The sequence below is a fragment of the Ictalurus furcatus genome, chromosome 12 (genome assembly GCF_023375685.1).
Source record: "Ictalurus furcatus strain D&B chromosome 12, Billie_1.0, whole genome shotgun sequence".
Classification (NCBI taxonomy): domain Eukaryota; kingdom Metazoa; phylum Chordata; class Actinopteri; order Siluriformes; family Ictaluridae; genus Ictalurus; species Ictalurus furcatus.
The window spans coordinates 20,898,770-20,917,641 of record NC_071266.1 but is presented as its reverse complement, the minus strand read 5'-3'; the positions used below and the strand labels follow the sequence as shown (position 1 = coordinate 20,917,641).

Here is an 18,872-nt window from a genome sequence, read left to right as displayed (position 1 = left end):
CTATGCTACAGCACACAAAGGCATCCTTTACAATTGTGTGCTTCCAACTTTGTGGCAGCAATTTGTGGGAGAACCACATATGGGTTTAATGGTCAAGGGTCCACAAAGGTCTGGCCATATAGTGTATTTGACCACTTTTGACATTCTTTTTTTGTATGAGACTTGTAGATTTGCCTCTTTTAACAAAAGATTTTCACTGTCATAGACAAGACATAAACCTTAATCTGGACCACAAAAGACGCATATTTAGGCGCTCAATAAAGGTGGACCAGGCTGACCAAAATAAACCAATAACCTCTTTATATGGGCCAATTAAAGTCAGACTGCCCCAGTAATGTACGTGAGGTGTGAGGGATAATCTTATAAATAAGATAAACAGACAAGGGACTCAAGACACAAAATCTAGTAACAGAAATGGTATATATAAAGAAACTAATCTATAACAATTGAACATAGTCAGTAGAAAGCAACCAATCAAGAAACAACCAAATAAGGAAGGTGGAAAGAAAGAAGGGAAGGGAGGGAATATATGGTAGTATAATATTTAGTTCCGATAAAAGGTCAATGATACCTGGCTGAAATGATTCATCTTCTCCTACACAAAAGTCACACAGTTGACAGACTCATGAAATTAACTGACTTATTTTTTAACCATTAAAAGTTTTAATAATGATAGCTTTAGAGTTTGCTGTTCAATAAGCTATTAGCAAGCACTACAATAAGGTGTTGTCATTGAAGTATGTTAGCTAAACATAACTAACTATCAAGCTCAATAAAATAAGGTATTAAATATTGCATGTTGGCAAACTGTTACACCAAGGAGGACGACTTAAGACGTGGTAGTGAGCATGGAGCTGTTTTATCTAATCTATCTTGCCATACTGGATCACTCGATATAATGTAATTGCACCACTGTCATTCTCTCTTACACACTTCCCCCATGCCATCTTCTGTTCACGTGTACATTGTTATAAAAGGTCAGCTGTTTATATGGTGGTCTTTGAATGGCAAATGATTTCACCTCCACGAATGACTGACCATGGTCTCTTTATTAACGGACATACTGTAGCACCACTAGTCAAGATGAATATTATAAATCTGTTGTATACTGTATCCTGGATGCTAATTAATTGATTGAATCTGGTACAATTTGTACTGGACGTATTCTATTTAATCTGTCCAGTAATCTAACAGAAGTTTCTGGCACCTCAGGCGATTCTCCACAGACGTTCACAAATGGGTATGATGAAAAATACATGCAGCCAACCATAAAGTATCAGAGAGTGCACAATAAAATTTCCCCATTAAATGAGCAGAGCAGCTCTCTAATTCTGTCTCTGTGGAAGATATAGCTCTAATTTGTTTGCGCTGGAGTCATGCTGAGTCAATGTGATCAATCTAAAGGTTTTAACCCCACTGACACACTAAGCACAGAACTGGTCTGAACATTGTCTAATTAGAGAATTTACCTAACATTGTCTAATTAGAGAATTAGAGAATATATTTTATATAGAGAGAAATGTAATGCATGGTATTAAGAAGGTTAATACTTACCACAAACAGGGGTAAGTATGGCAATATTAACCCTCATGTTCTGTTCACTAGCAATGACTTTCCCATTGATCCAGGACATCTGTTTTTTATTTTTTGTATTATAATTTTTTTTTTTAAATTAAATAGCAGTACAATTTTAAGATATATTTTAAAATGTCTTACAAAAAGATCACACGGAATTTACATGTGAATTTTACAGACTTCACACATTTAATTTATTTTACAACATATGAATCATTTATGTACATGTGATTATTTTACAGCATTTTTGTTAAATATTCGTTAATTTACCAACCCCCGGCTTTATTTTCACGTCACGAGACGTAAGGGAGTAGAATACGGAAGCAGGTGCAGGTAAAGATGTATTTATTTAAGGGCAGGCAGACAAATCCAAATCATAATCCAAAAAACGTAGTCAAGACACGCAAAGGGTCGGGCGATCGGCAAACAGAAATAAACGGGGTAAAGCAGGAATCGAAGTCGGGGTCGCAGAAAACAGGGTCAAAACACAAAACAAGAAACATGAACTAGTACTATGAACTGGGAGTGGAAAAACCAGCTTGGACTAAATGAACTAATCTAAAGTTTAAACTAACTAAATCTATCAAGGTACATAACATTAACTATCTAACTATTTTAACTATAATACTCCACGAGGTGTAATGGGATGCTAGCGGTATATATCCCGAACACAATCAGCATTAAGGGCTGGCAGCTGAAAACTATGAAGCCACACCCTCGAACAACAACCAATGACAAAACAGGGAGGAGACAGAACAGAAACAAAACAAACACACATGTCCACAGTAAACAATGTCACGGCTATCAACATCCGAAGAGCATGCGCTCGCTAAGCACTCGTGCACTTATCTCGTGCATGCGTGCGCCCTCCGGATCTCCGAGCGCGCTGCCAGAAGGGGAGATCGTGACATTTAATGTTTATACATAATTCATTTCTTTTACGTTTTTTGTACACGTCATTTATTTTCTTGTTTGTGTGTGGTTTTATTTATTTATTTATTTATTTATTTATTTATTTTTACACATACTTCATTTGTTTTATTTTTATTATGCACTATGAATTTATTTTCCTCTATTTTTTTTATATGATCCATTAAATTTGTGATTTAAAAATATGATAAATATGATTCATATGATTTAAAAAAAGACTTTTATTTTGTATATGATTTTTTTTTCATGTAATTTTTTTTGCATATATATGTGGTTTTATTAATCACAGATTATACATGGTTACCTATAAATCAAGAACATAATATTAGAGAGTATGTTGTTCTCCCTGTCTCAATAATCAAAGTTATCAACACCTAAATAATATGTAATCTTTTGCATTTACACGAAGTTTGAAATTTTGAAATATCACAATTATAGTGAAATAATTATAAAATGAAATATTAGTTCATTTTAATTTATTCTGCTTCCTCTTTTGCTCCCTGCAGATATAACTGGAAGACTACAGAATGGAGCGAATGTAGGGTTGATGTGCTCCTCAGCCAACAGGACCGTAGAAGGGGAAATCAGACAGGTTTATGTGGAGGAGGTATCCAGAGCAGGGAAGTGTACTGCGTTCAAGTTCCCTCTGACTCACCATCCAATCTCAGCTTCCTCAAGAGCAAAGATGGTAAGGTGCAAGCTTAGCTGCTCACCTGAAACAAGCTGCACTTCTCTATAGAGAACTCTATATATCTTATACATAATAACGTGTCCACCATGATTAAGGGTACTCTCTTATATAAGTCTTTGTGTGTGTGTGTGTGTGTGTGTGTGCATACAGGTGATAGCTAGATGTTTTATACTTGCTGCCTGGTTTTCTGTCTCTATCTTGACCTGTATCTTTATCTCAGTCTCTTGAGACATCAGACAGCCTAAGATTTCAAACATGCTGTTTGAAATGAGATCAGATCAGACTCCAATTTAAGCGATAAGGAAAGTTCTAGATAATTTCTGATTCTGAGTAGATGTTAAGAAAGTGTTTGAAGTTCTTGAGTGCATATTACAGTGGTTACGTCAACATTACTTAATGCATTTACTACAAAACTGTTTTAATATTGTAATAGTGTGGAGATTTAGTTGTAAGTAGTTGAAACAAAACAGGCCCTTTGTAGACCAAAATCTTGTCATGGTGAAGGGGCTTGTGTACTTGAGCCTCTATGTCTATCACTAGGTCCTTAATGCTCCCAGTAGGGCTACACTTGATGAACAGACCTGGAGGGAGATGTCAGACAAAGAGCGGCCCAAAATGCCCTCATGAGAGGTACAATAAGGAATAAGTGGACCCTGCCTGGATTAAGGTTAGGATCCAACCGCTGGAGCCAGGCCTTGGGGTGGTATCTGCAGGCAAGAGCTTGGTGACCAGGCTATTCACATAACTCAGGCACCTTACAAGGATGCCATGTAGTTGACCTCCAGTAGAGTCGTATCAGGCACATCACACCTGATGGAGATCCAGGGCAGAAGTAGGTCCCAATGGAGAAATTTTATTTCACAGTTTGCTTAGGAATGTCTGGGGATCTCCCGAGAGGAACTGGAGTCTGTGGCCAAGGTTGTAGAAAATTCTGGGCTGACCATTTCTGCCTGATGAATGAATGAATGAGTAAATGTAAAAAGACAAGTGGTGGTGTGATGAGAATATGCACAAAGACAGAAGTAGAATGAATCACATATACTTAAACGTCAATACAGAAAATGGACAAACATAGCTGAGAGGAAATGTACTTGAAAAAGTCTGGGTTACGCATGTAACCCTGTTCACTGAGAAGGGAACGAGACGTTGCGTTAGCTGAATGCGGAGGATGCTTCCCACAGCGTTCAGCTAACACAACGCGGAGTTCCCTTTGAACGGGAACAGTCACAGATTCACTTCTGAATATCAGGGAATATTTCAAACATTGACAAGAAAAACACACTGAATTTGCAGCGAATTTGAATGACTAGGAAAATGATGGAGCAAGAACATGCGGATGGTGCAAAACTTGATTGTCTGAGAATGAGCTTCAGTTGTTAGTATTCTGGTGAGCTGGATTGCTGGGCATGTGCTGAGTGCCGGGCTGTTGGTATAGTATGCTGGACATGCTGGGATACAATATCTGGCAATGAACCTTGGGCTCAAAAATCGGATGAAAAAGTTTTTAATTAAAAACTAAATAAAATAACAGATGTAGCAGAGGAGAGGGGTAGTCATCCCACCTGTATTTCAGCTCTCTGTGGTCAATAAAAAAAAAAGTCACTCTTTTACCTAATTCATGATAAAACCACGTTTCATACAAGACGGTCAAAAACTTCTCATGGGAGGTGAAGGTGTTAAAAAAAAAACATCTTACCCATATTCATTATGTGTGATGTGACATGGCTGGAAAGATGTTGGTAACCCCATGCTGGGCAATAAAGCTGGTATCGTGCCCGTACTCTTCCACACGTTGACAGGGGAAGTGCCCTGCCATCTGCTCTAAGTGTTGAACTGGTGACCTCGTGCAGGACTTCCAATAGCCACATCTGCTCCCAAACAGACAGTTGGAGTGAATCCAGAAAGAATAAAAGACAATCAATTTAAAAATGCTGCCTTACACCTCTTTAGTTTGTGAGACCATCTTGCTATTATTGAAATGCTGCCATTTTCTTGGTCCTATAGGCATGATGATGTGACAGTCTTGGCTTGCTGATGCAATGAGACAGTGACAGACAGTAAAAAATATGTGAGAGAGGGGATATTCTGCTAGTAAAAACATTGGACAAAGACTATTGCATCTCTCTCTCTCTCTCTCTCTCTCTCTCTCTCTCTCTGACAGTTAGAAAGTCATGATGCTCACTAGTTCCACCAAATATAAAAGTTACTGTACATATTTTTTTTACTTTACCCCAAATGTGACTGATCGACCTGTTTAGTTTTGCACTTGCACTAAACCTAGCAAGAAAAAAAGCTAGCAAGAAAAGCTTAAAGCTACCAAATTAGTATTGTGTAAACATTGTATGTTGTCCTGTTAACTGTAAAAATGGATAATAGTATCATCTATAGATAAAACCAGGAGTAGCATCTACTGTATCTTGAATAACTGTTCTGCTATTTGGTAAAATTTCACATTAGATACCAAACCTTTCACATTTCTTGGCTGATTGACTACATTAGGGGCAAGGTACACTCTTAAAAAAAAAAAAAATGTTAATCTAAGGGTTTCATGAGAAAGGGTTTCAAGCAAAACAATTTTACGAAGCTAAGACACTTTAACAATGTAGAACCACTGAAAGGAACTTTTCTCTGAGAATGTATGTTATGATGTATGCTATGTTACTGTTATTTTGATGCCTGACCTGGTGTTCCATGTTTGACCCCATATTCTCCCAATTGATTTGTGTCCAATTACCACCCTGTCACTCCCCTGTCCCATGAACATCAGATATCATCAGTCGAGGGGGGTGAAGGCTAACACATACTTCCTTCAAGACATGTGCTATCTACCCTCTTTAGCTTACTCACAGACGTCCATGATTGGCTAGTGTCACATTGATTGACAGGGGATAGAGTAATGCCACACCTCCCACACAGAAAGCACAGACAATTTTGCTCTCTTGGACTCCCAGTCAATGGCTATGGCACCATCAATATGGGAACTGGTAATCTCTCTACGTTTTTCTGTACTCCACTCGAGAGCCTCCAATGTTTCATGTTCAGAATCTTTTAATATATCCTTTAACATGGAAACTCTCTCGTGTGCACCTTAGAAGTCTTGTGTTCTGCTTTCCAATTATCTTGTACTTTACCCTTGCCTTTTACATTTTGCTGTTATGTGCTGTCCCTAAGTAACTAGGTCATAATGATAACAGGAAGGCATCACTACAACTGACCATGTGACGGGTATATTAAATTATTCAGAGATCTTAATATTAATATGAGACAGTTACCAAAAACTGCGCTGCATCGAAACAACTATGGCATGTTTTGTGCAAATTTAATCGGCTCACTTGCCCTTGGGGAATGGCAGCTAAATCCACCACCAGTCTTTAGCATACACAGTACGCTGGGTAAAACGGGTTGTTGTGGTTCCCGTATGTGTCATTACCATAGAAATACGAGGGCTTTGTTTGGAACCCAAATCCTGCTTCAATCATTTGGATATTGTGGTTGGCTTCCTGAGCCCTGGTTATGAATGCCAAAAACTGCGCTTCTACATTTTACATTTCAAAAGCAGCTTGAGGCATTTTGCCCTGCCAATGAAAGCAGAATCCCCATCCAGCTTCCTGCTCTGCTGTTTGTGTCTCATGAAGCTCTGCTTGATTTCCTCTCCCTCAGTAGGGGGGTTGCCGTTTCTCATCTATTAACGCACGCCATTCACAAGGATCCAGGGTGGAGAAATGTGTACTAATTTTGAACAATGATGCTCCTGATGTTCATTCCTTCCATCCTGGCTATGTTTTCATCCTGTTTGTAATTGAAGTAGCTCCCTGTTGAGGGTTCAGCGTGATGGCTTTGTTACAGCGCTGCCATGCAGGTATCTTTTGTGCCTAGGTGGAGTTACTGATGATGCAGAGCAAAGGGAGCTGGTGGCTGGCGCATGGGCAAAGATACCGATGGCATATCGGCGCCCTAATTAGACTGGGGAACTCTTGAGTGAACAAAGTGTGAACCATCTGGCCTTCGTGTGAATGATGTGGCACCTGAACAAGGTCAGACTGCAAGGAGAGTGTCATTAATCAGACTGGGTTAATGGGGAGGTGAGGAGGGACATTTTTGGAAAGAGAGACGACCAGAGACAAGCTTTTGTCCATTGGAATGACATACAGCTGTGAGCACTGAAACAGAACGAGGTTATGCTAAATAAAATGACGTCATTTGTTTGAGCTTATTTGTGTCAAAATCAAGCGAATAATGCTGGGAATATTCAAGGGTACTACACGTCTTTGTTTTGCCCTACCGACTCAATTCAGCAAGTTAAATTACAATACCATTTCAACAAGAAAAAGCCAAATGCTCAGTGACCTACATGAACACAGATATAGCAATTATTACTGTTCATCACAATTGGTTGCAAATTTAAAATGATACAGTAAGGATATGTCATACATAGTTACCACCCCACAGTTTAAATGCAATCACACACTCACACACACACTCATTTTAAGAAACAGCTCCATCAATTCACATACCTTTTGACCACACACACAGCAATTTGCATGTGAATGAAGTAGAGATCTGTCACAGGGCAATCCATCAGAGCTTTGACCTTGCTGAAAGTCACCTACTGATTTCTGCACATGTACATGCGCACACACGCACACACACACACACACACACACACACACACACACACACACACACACACACAAAGAATACGTGAACATGAACAGAACATTGAGAAATCATTAACAGTTAAAGTTTTCAGTGTTTCAAAGTGTTGCTAGATCTAGAATAATCATACAATTTCAAAGATAGCATCAAAATGTGATTTTAACATTACCATGCCATTGATATTAAAAGAAACTCATGAGGTACACTAATAAGAAAATTCATTCATTCATTCATGCAGCCTTCATTCATTCTTCATCTTAAGCAACCTCTGGATTCTGGTTAGGGTCACAATAGATCCAGAGCCAAGGCACAAGTCCAGACCTGAGCTCAGGATCGACACATAGGAACAAGAAAATATACAAATGCTAACTGTTATCTTTGTGTGTTTTCATATATGAGTGTGCAATTTGTTGCAAAGTTGTTTGCAAATATGACACCATGTTAGTTGGTTGTAAAGAAAGGGAATGGTTGCAGACAGAAAGGGGCTCTTTACAGCTATGTATATTATGTTTTTGTTACCATGTAGCAACAATTCATTTATCTCCAATTTTTTTTATAGGCAATAATACAAAACTACTACCATATTAACTAAAACTACTACTATATTAACTTTGACATAACAAAAAATGCCATGTCACATGATCAGGAAGTGCTGTTCACACTTCCTTTTCTGCAATCCCATGGCAGGGTGAAGGTTATCCTTGGATGGCTCTCAAAATTTGATTAATTTTTTCTATATTTAGGTAAAACTATTTAAAGGAAAAAACTGAAACACTTTCTGAGATAAGGTAACATTTATTTTTTGTAATTTAAACAAGTTTATATATTTTAAGTATTTTGTTAAATGGTAAAATGTAGTTGTTGCCATATGGCAACAACATGCTATAGTGGAACTGTGGTATGTGCATTCATAAATTGAAACAGGCCTAAATTGCACCTAAATATATATATATATTTTCACATTCAAAGTAAGAAACAGTTGTAATTTCAGTCATTTTGCAATTGCACCTTATTTTCTACATGTTATGTTTCAAGTGAAAGAATTAAGAATTAAAAAAGAAAGAATTAAAAAGATACTACACCAAAACATAACATTTTTGTATGCATTTTGACTGAATAAATCCGTCCACATACTTTTTACAACTATAATTCCTTTCTAGAAGATATAGCTTTTACATGCTTACTAGGTGGCAAAAAAAACTCTGCAACTTGTAGTCTGGAAAATGCAGTAATTGGAATTGCAATTTCATACATTTTGTGTTATTTTTGACTATATGATATTTTCCACCATTGCACACTGTTGCCATATGGCAACAATTTACCAACTACCCCCTAATTTAATTTGAATAGATCATGAAGTAGTGACAGTCATTTATATGGCGCACTTATATAGCGCTTTTATCCAAAGTGCTTTACACTGTGTCTCATTCACTCATTCACACACACACTCACACACCAATGGTAGCAGAGCTGCCATGCAAGGCGCTAACTTGCCATCGGGAGCAACTTGGGGTTCAGCATCTTGCCCAAGGACACTTTGGTATGTGGAGTCACGTTGGCCGGGAATCGAACTGCCAACCCTACGATTAGTGGACAACCCACTCTACCACCTGAGCCATAGCCGCCCCAATATTTTTTTTGTAACAAAACTTTCAGAATGATTTAAGCTTCAGATTTTGATGTGTTTGGGCGTTCTTTATTTCTAAGTTGATGCAAATCCACAATAATGTTTATTGCAATCTTCTACAGTACATGCAGAGCCCTAATTATTATGCCTCCTAGCAAGTATTAAATTAACACACAAATCTCTAACTGACAAAATGAGTAGAAATGACACTGCTAATTTGCTCTATAATCACATTTTTATATGTGCATTGTGTTTCTTCTCAGCATCCCGGCCCGTGAACACTGATCTGTGTTTGGGAATCTCACCCAACACCACTCAGGTGTGTCACATCCCATGTCCAGTAGAGTGTGAGGTTTCTTCATGGAGTGCCTGGGGACCCTGTACTTTTGAAAACTGTCAGGACCAGAGCTCCAAGAAAGGTGAATGTTTTACTTACAACATTATTTACTTTTTTACAGCAACGTTCGGTACCACACACTCTGCTGTCAATGCTGAATTACTTTCTTGCCATTTTGTAGGTATTATTTATATTACACTGGAATTAATCTATTAAGAACCATTAAACCACAATGGAGCGTGCTGTTATAGGATACCAATCAGTGTGAGTTCCTGTTATCACTTACATTGTAAGAGCTATAAAAAGTTACTCTACTGTCTTACTGACTGACAAAGTACTGACACTGGAGACTCCTTCCATACATTTTAAACAAACATTCCCATGAAACTTCATGATGTCAAACCATGGTTGTATGTTATTTTATCAAATAACAACACATTCATGAATCCATTTATTATTAACCTCAGATTATTCTGGAGTGTCCACCATACAAGTCCCTGTGAATTAGCCATTAGTATAGAAACAATTACGTATTAAGCATAGTACAGCCTGCACTATTGTCAGAGTTGCTGTTATAGAAAATAAATCAACACCTTCTGACCAATCAGACTTGAGAATTCAACAGCACTGTGCTGTTATAAAAAAATAAAAAAAAAATAAAAAAGCACTATTCAATATGAGAATGCATTATTTAAAACTGGTACAAGAAAACATTTTGAAATGGGTTCAGAAATCCTTGAATAAAATTGAAACAACTTTATTCACACATCAGATTCAGTCCACACACACATGCACACACACATGCACACCACACACTGTACAAACAGTTAACAAACCACCAATAGACTGTCAATAATCTGTAGAATATTAACTTTAAAAAGGAACTTTCTTATTATTTGGGTGGTCCAGTTTATATAAGTTGACATTTAGCTAATAATCTATAGACAGTTAATTTGAAATGTGTGCTGTAAATGATGAAATCTTTGACATGTTGTTGATAAACATCTGTTGAGAATCAATTGAGAGGTTGGTTCCGGACAGTCTGTAAATGTATGATGAAATTCACCTCGTTCTTAATAGTGGAGTCAGGGGTTTGCTCCTTACCATCTCAGCATTTAACACCTTGTGTGTGATTAAAATAAATAAATAAATAAAAACTCCACCTCTAAACTCAGAGTGCATTATCTTTCCATCTCTCCATCAGTACACTGTGAGCTTATCTACCACTGCTAGAAGGTATAATGCATTTCCACAAAAGTGCATGAGCTACTTTATAGAGGAGACAGCAGGACAAAAATAAATAAATAAATAAATAAATAAATAAATAAAGGACTGATGTCAAAAGAAGAGCAAGACAGATGGTTGAGTGGCTCCAAAGAGAAACAGTAAATGGGATTTCGTCTTTTGTAAACCCTTTATCGAAGAGAAAGCCTGATAATTGCAAAAGTGACGATAGCCGTTTGTTGCCCCTGACAGAGAGGCTGGTGGCCTGTGTGCCATATTTAACGTATATTTACTCTTCCTTAATGAAGCGACCCAAACTGATAGAATGAAAGGAAGTTCTCTTCTCATGGATCGTAATGATAAATTCTCTCATCGTTCATGTAGCTTGTTCTGCCTCTTCAATGCCCACTCCGTGTTCGGTGTAGAACATACGGCTGCCAGCATGCTCCAATGCTCAGGGCTGAGTTCATTATGCAGGAAGCTGTGTGCTAAAGGAGACACATGGGGTACTTTGTCTTTTTTTTTCATGTTTCATGCACATGTTGGCAGACTGCGGTCTTACCTCAGTAAGCACACATCAGCTTTTGGATCAGGATTTAATGTTTTTCTTGATGCCAGAGATGATCTAGTAATTGCTCATCAAATTTATGCCTACATTTATACTGTTATGGTTTATGATAGATTTGTTGTTTAGAACCATATGACCAAGTGAGCCCTGCAGTGCTCATTAAATCCTGGTGAATATTAATTAGTATAGATTTTCAAAGAATCCCTGATCCTTTACTTGGAATCAGAGTGATGTCTTACACCCACACTCTCAAACACACACACACACACACACACACACACCATTGTGCTGTTTAGATCTGATTAGCAGCACGTGGCATGGTTTCCTCCAATATTCCTTTTTCCCCCAGCACAGTGAGCTTGAGAGAACTGAATAGAATTACCATTATTTATCACCAAGGGATCAGTTGGTTGCTTATCTGCGAGAGTAGAAAGGATGTAACACCAAATTTGCATGCATTACTGTACAAAGGATGCTTAGGAAATTGCAAAACTCTGCAAGACCTGGAAATAAATTAAATAAATACGGAAATAAATAAATAAATAAATAAATAAATAAATAAATGGTGGACAAGTGCAACTAGATGTTGCCTTTACAGAAATAATCAGAGAAAGACACCGTGACTGTTTCAGCCCTGCAGGTCCCCTATGACCCCCTGTGGATCCTCTTATCAGGCTGAAACAGTAGTATGAATTAGATTAGGAGCCTGCAGAGATGGGGGGGTTGTGGGACGATGTAGGTGACCTTGGAGCATCTCTTGGTCCTAAAAGCTCTAATTCAAAGCCTATTTTGTATGATGGAATGCTAAATGTACTAGTCCTCTTGGAGGGAAGCTGGAGTAATGAGTAGGGATATTTCCTGGAATTTCCAAATCTTTCTCTGCAGATACTTTATGATTAAAATAAAGTGTCACTAGCAGTAGCAGTCACTCCAGAGTGGCGCAGCAGAAAAGCAGACGCTCTATTGTCAGCAGATTTTGATTTTGAATCCTGACAATGCCATTGCCATCAATGCTCTCTGGGAGGAAGGCGTGGCATATGTTCTCTCCCCTTTCAATCAAAGAGACCGAGAAATTGATGGTGTTCAAAACAGTGTTACTGTGAATGCAGACTTTAATACACTTAAAAAGACACACTATTAACATTACACACACACACACAAACACACACACACACACACACACACACACATATATACATATATATATATATACACACACAGTATCTCACAAAAGTAAGTACACCCCTCACATTTTTGTAAATATTTGATTACATCTTTTCATGTGACAACACTGAAGAAATGACACTTTGCTACAATGTAAAGCAGTGAGTGTACAGCTTGTGTTACAGTGTAAATTTGCTGTCCCCTCAAAATAACTCAATACACAGCCATTAATTTGTCTAAACCGCTGGCAACAAAAGTGAGAACACCCCTAAGTGAAAATGTCCAAATTGGGCTCAAAGTGTCAATATTTTATGTGGCCACCATTATTTTCCAGCAGTGCCTTAACCCTCTTGGGCATGGAGTTCACCAGAGCTTCACAGGTTGCCACTGGAGTCCTCTTCCACTCCTCCATGACGACATCACGGAGCTGGTGGATGTTAGAGACCTTGTGCTCCTCCACCTTCCATTTGAGGATGCCCCACAGATGCTCAATAGGGTTTAGGTCTGGAGACATGCTTGGCCAGTCCATCACCTTCACCCTCAGCTTCTTTAGCAAGGCAGTGGTCGTCTTGGAGGTGTGTTTGGGGTCGTTATCATGCTGGAATACTGCATACTGATCATGGTCTGCTTCAGTATGTCACAGTACATGTTGGCATTCATGGTTCCCTCAATGAACTGTAGCTCCCCAGTGCCGGCAGCACTCATGCAGCCCCAGACCATGACAGTCCCAACACCATGCTCGACTGTAGACAAGACACACTTGTCTTTGAACAACTCACCTGGTTGCCGCCACACACACTTGACACCATCTGAACTAAATAAGTTTATCTTGGTCTCATCAGACCACAGGACATGGTTCCAGTAATCCATTCAGCAAACTGTTTGCGGGCTTTCTTGTGCAGCATGTTTAGAAGAGGCTTCCTTCTGGGACGACAGCCATGCAGACCAATTTGATGCAGTGTGCGGCGTATGGTCTGAGCACTGACAGGCTGACCCCCCACCCCTTCAACCTCTGCAGCAATGCTGGCAGCACTCATACGTCTATTTCCCAAACACAACCTCTGGATATGACGCTGAGCACGTGCACTCAACTTCTTTGGTCGACCATGGTGAGGCCTGTTCTGAGTGGAACCTGTCCTGTTAAACCTCTGTATATTTCTTGGCCACCGTGCTGCAGCTCAGTGTCAGGGTCTTGGCAATCTTCTTATAGCCTAGGCCATCTTTATGTAGAGCAACATTTCTTTTTTTCAGATCCTCAGAGAGTTCTTTGCCATGAGGTGCCATGTTGAACTTCCAGTGACCAGTATGAGGGAGTGTGAGAGTGATGACACCAAATTTAACACACCTGCTCCCCATTCACACCTGAGACCTTGTAACAGTAACAAGTCACATGACGCCAGGAAGGAAAACTGGCTAATTGGGCCCAATTTGGACATTTTCACTTGGGGATGTACTCACTTTTGTTGCCAGCGGTTTAGACATTAATGGCTGTGTGTTGAGTTATTTTGAGGGGACAGCAAATTTACACTGTTATACAAGCTGTACACTCACTAGTTTACATTGTAGCAAAGTGTCATTTCTTCAGTGTTGTCACATGAAAAGATATAATCAAATATTTACAAAAATGTGAGGGGTGTACTCACTTTTGTGAGATACTGTGTGTGTGTGTATATATATATATATATATATATATATATATATATATATATATATATATATATATGTATATATATATATATATGTGTGTGTGGGTTTCACTCTGCCCATGTTTTACATTTTTAGCTACATTCTTTTGAATGTCCATGGAATAAAATAAAACATCAGATGCCACGAGTGTACCTTCTGTCATCATTAACACCTTTGAATGGCCATGTAATACGAAGCCATGTGATAACATGAGATTAGAAATGACCTTATATGGCCATGGGCATTGTTTCAACTCAGTACAGCTGTCATTTGCTGCTATTGTCAAGCAACTGTTTGACGCGCGTTCGCTGAGAGAAGCCTAATGGTTTAGAGGCAGGAATTTGGCCAATAGGTGCTGCAAGCCTTTTATAGTCGACCAATTTGTGTGTGGGAAGGCGAAAATTACAGAGAAGGGTTGAAACAATGCAAACATGCACACACATGATTCAGTATTCTACCATAAGCATATCATAATGAAACTAAAGCTGAATCTTGGACACTTTCTCAAATTTATATGCTTTTTTATTGTTCGAAAAAGAGGACGTATAGTCACCCTAACAAAACCATTTCAGAGAAAAACTTGTGTTGATTTTTATCAAATTAACTTTGCGCAAAAGTTATTTGCGCATGCACCAGGAGGTTGCACATGACTGCAAGAGAGAACCAGAACTAGAATCAAGCAGCTGTCTATATTGTGTTATGTCAAAAGATTAATTTCTTTGCTTTTAAATGAAAAAAAAATTGTAATCCTGATAGTACTCCCATTTTCTCCAAAACGTACCTGTAATCTGATTATTTTGTTTTTTGACGTAACTGTAATGGATTACAGTTACCAGTATTTTATATCCTGATTACGTAACAACGTTACATGTATTCCGTTACTCCCCAAGCCTGGCAACAGCATCTTAATCAGGCACATTGCTTATCATAAGAATTGATTTCATAATGGATGAAATTATAAACAACACCTACATAAAGTGAGCTGTAAATGTAGCAGATGAGTGCTTGGTCAGTTTATCCACGACCGTGCTCTCCTTATAGTAGAACTTTTGAATTTAAATCACCCACTCTAAATATGGCCCTATGTCCTTAATTACTAATTCTTCCACATGTGCCTGTGTTTATGGCTTTTAGGTTTCAAACTGAGGAAGAGGAAGGTGTTAAATGAGCCCACAGGTGGGACGGGAAGCTGCCCTCACCTGACAGAGGCCATACCCTGTGAGGAGCCCAGCTGTTACGACTGGCTGCTGCTGAAGCTGGAGGAATGCATTCCTGACAATGACAAAGAGTGTGGGCCTGGAACGCAGGAACCTCAAGTGCAGTGTGTGAACAGTGATGGTAAGAGAGTCTTTTAGAGTGGGACATATGTGAAGGACAAAATATTTAATGGAGAACGATCTTCCAGGCATTTTGGATACAGCCAGTGGAAATCTTTCATTGTTTGCTTTTGCTCTAACTGGCAAAGTATCGTGACGACCCCAAATTGTTTAGCTGAAAGTGCTCTTGAACTCACTTTACAGGGTTGCTCTTCTGGTCTGCTGCCTATTTTCCTAATTGCTGTCTTTGTATGGGCTGGTAGTGGTCTTTGTTGTTTGATTGGCCAATGTGGCGATTCAGAGAAGTGAGGAGAATGATCAGTGGCTTTTATCACCATAAACCCAGTGTTATTACAGGCTGCTTTCTGTTCTAAATGAGCTGTTGGCTAGCAATTGGTCATTATCAGGCTGAATGAGTACGAAATTGAATTAACTATAAAATCCACCTGTGAGATAAAAGGAGCATGTGCTTTGTAAAAATGTACATGAATAACAAGAATAATAATAACAGAGAATGGATTAATTCAAGAGAAATCGAGATGTAATAAAAGCTTTAATTTATAACCCTTCCTCTCACCATGATAAACATGTTGCTAGAGATTTACATGTAATGGTGACGAAATGCTTGCAGTTATTCGAAGGCAAAGAATTGCCACAAAGATGTCACTTCTATCCTTTGCACTCATACCTACAAATGCATGCTTCAATATATACACGTACATACAATGAAACATCAATGAATACTGGGATCATTCTTCTAAAGGTTGTACATGTAGAAATACATTTCTACATTCATTTAAAAAATATATATATTTCTATCTACATAACATGAAGCGTGAAATTCTGGCTTGTAGAATAGGTCACAAAATACATTCCCAGTGTTCAGCAGACATGACTTTAAGTGCATCTCTGGGAAGTCAGACACCCAGACGTTGCTCTAATGCATATTTAATGTGATTTCAAAGGATGGATGCTTTGGTAGACTTGATGAGGGACCAGTGGGAGGGATGGATGAACTTCACTGCAGTTTAATTGCAATTCTAATTTGTCCAATCTAATTAATTCCGGATAACATAGAAGAGGGTAAAACTGATTGAATATTTCAACAATGAACAAATCTGATTCAAGACAACCATGAGAAGCAGGATATCAGAGTGTTACAATAAATTAATTTATTGTGATATATTAGAATGAATTAACCTTAGATTGTGGTGAATATGAGGAAGAAATTATGATTATCACACTGGGAGAATACAAACGCAAGCCCTGTGATGCCTTTGTCTGTGGCTTTTTATGGTAAAAAAAAAAAAAAAAAATTCCTTATTGAGTTAGAGGTACATTAAAGAGTGAATTATAAGCAAGCACATTGTAAATGTACTTTGCATTTACACATTTCACTGTGTGTGTAAGTGAATTTTGCTGGGTGGACATAGCAATTACCGGGAAATTGGACTTCGGCATCCTCACGGCTAATGAGCACCCGGGGGAGGGAGAGAAAAAGAAAGACACAGATGTGTATGTCTCCAGCAGTGTAGTGCATCTCATAATTACTGTTCCCATTTTGGACCAGCAGAAATAGTTCTACTTCCTGTTCAGGGTGCTTTCACATTTTGTGATTTAATGTAAAAAAAATAGTTATAATGACTCTTCTAATAATAATATTTAATTGCCGGCATTCTAACATAGAAATATAATGAATATAATAATATAACTTTGCAATTTTTGAGACATTCAACAGTTCACTAGCTTTATTTTAAATGTGGCTGCATACATGTTTTTTTTTTTTTTTTTTTAGCTTTACTTCCAAAGCTACAGTGAAGACTAACAACATGCTCATCGCAAAACTAGACTAGCTAGTAAGGCGACAATAGCTAGGACTGGTGTGTTGCTAAGGGTGGTGTTATGCTTACTTACAGTCAGATGATTTGGATCGATGCATTGATTTAAAAGGTAATTATTGATGTTGAATTATTATAAATCTATTAATTGATTATTGTCAAAAAGGGTAGACAACTGGTGTGCAATTCATATTTTTAAACTTATGTGTAAATATTCTAGCAATTTGGTTGGCTCATAACTCATCATCATCATCCATGAATTAACAGTAGATCTGCTCAAGATTCAGAACAAAGTTGGTCACATATCGACCAGAGGCTACTAAATTGTATTTGGATTGTATTGTAAGAAATTCAGTGGTATCACCAAATATCCAGTTGTTGCCTTATGAATAGAAATTGTATTGCAACGTTGCAGATTCAGCAGTATCGTCAAATATTGAATCACATAAGAATCATATTGTATTGTGTGAAGAATCATATTGTATTGTGTGATAGCTTGAGCTGTTTCTTTAAATCAGCATATGAGACTATTGCTTTTTCTGCATAAAAAATACAACAAATAAACAAACAAAGAATGCCAAGAGTGAAAGCACCCTACTACAGTAATACTTTTTTAAACCAAAATTTATTGAATAATTTCATAGCTGGTTACAGTCACTCATTTACATTTTATGACATTCTGTAGACACTTACATATCTGAATAGTCAAAAACACAATTATACAATTAATACACACCCATCATACATTTACATATATTTAAAGAATATTTACATATCACCAAAGTTTCAAATACCTTTAATGGTCCTTTTGGTCCTGCTCTATGGTTGTTGTTTTACAACGTCCTGTGGGTTCTGTGGATAATTTATATCGATACTGGCCTGTAGCTGTACAATTACGATTAATTACGTTCTTCATTTATTCTTGTTAATATTTCTTTCTCTCTCTCTTTTACAAAATGTATTTTATTATAAATAAACGGTCATCATTAGTTTGGAGTTCTACCTGCTCCTTCCATATCTAGATATACTGTAAATATACTCAATACGTACTGTACAATTTCACACATTAAGTAAGTAAGTGATGAATGATGTGATCTGAGGGATAAAATTTGTCAAAAATCATATTAAATTTTCATTTTAAAAACTACATGCAATACAATGCAGCTATACAACAGAGTTCCTCAGAGTTACAGCAGAAACTCGGCTTGGCTACGAGCTACAAGATGACAAACACGATGGTATTGATGGCGATAGGAGAAT

General features: G+C 38.0%; 1 protein-coding gene across 1 annotated transcript in view; it reads left to right on the top strand.

Annotated features, from left to right (window-relative positions):
• Nucleotides 1-18,872, top strand: part of thsd7aa (thrombospondin, type I, domain containing 7Aa) — a 114,175-nt gene that overhangs the window by 50,792 nt on the left and 44,511 nt on the right. Inside the window, exons 4-6 of the mRNA XM_053637446.1 lie at nt 3,012-3,193; nt 9,743-9,898; nt 15,593-15,796. Coding sequence (XP_053493421.1) covers nt 3,012-3,193; nt 9,743-9,898; nt 15,593-15,796 — 542 coding nt within the window. The remainder of the gene's footprint in view (nt 1-3,011; nt 3,194-9,742; nt 9,899-15,592; nt 15,797-18,872) is intronic.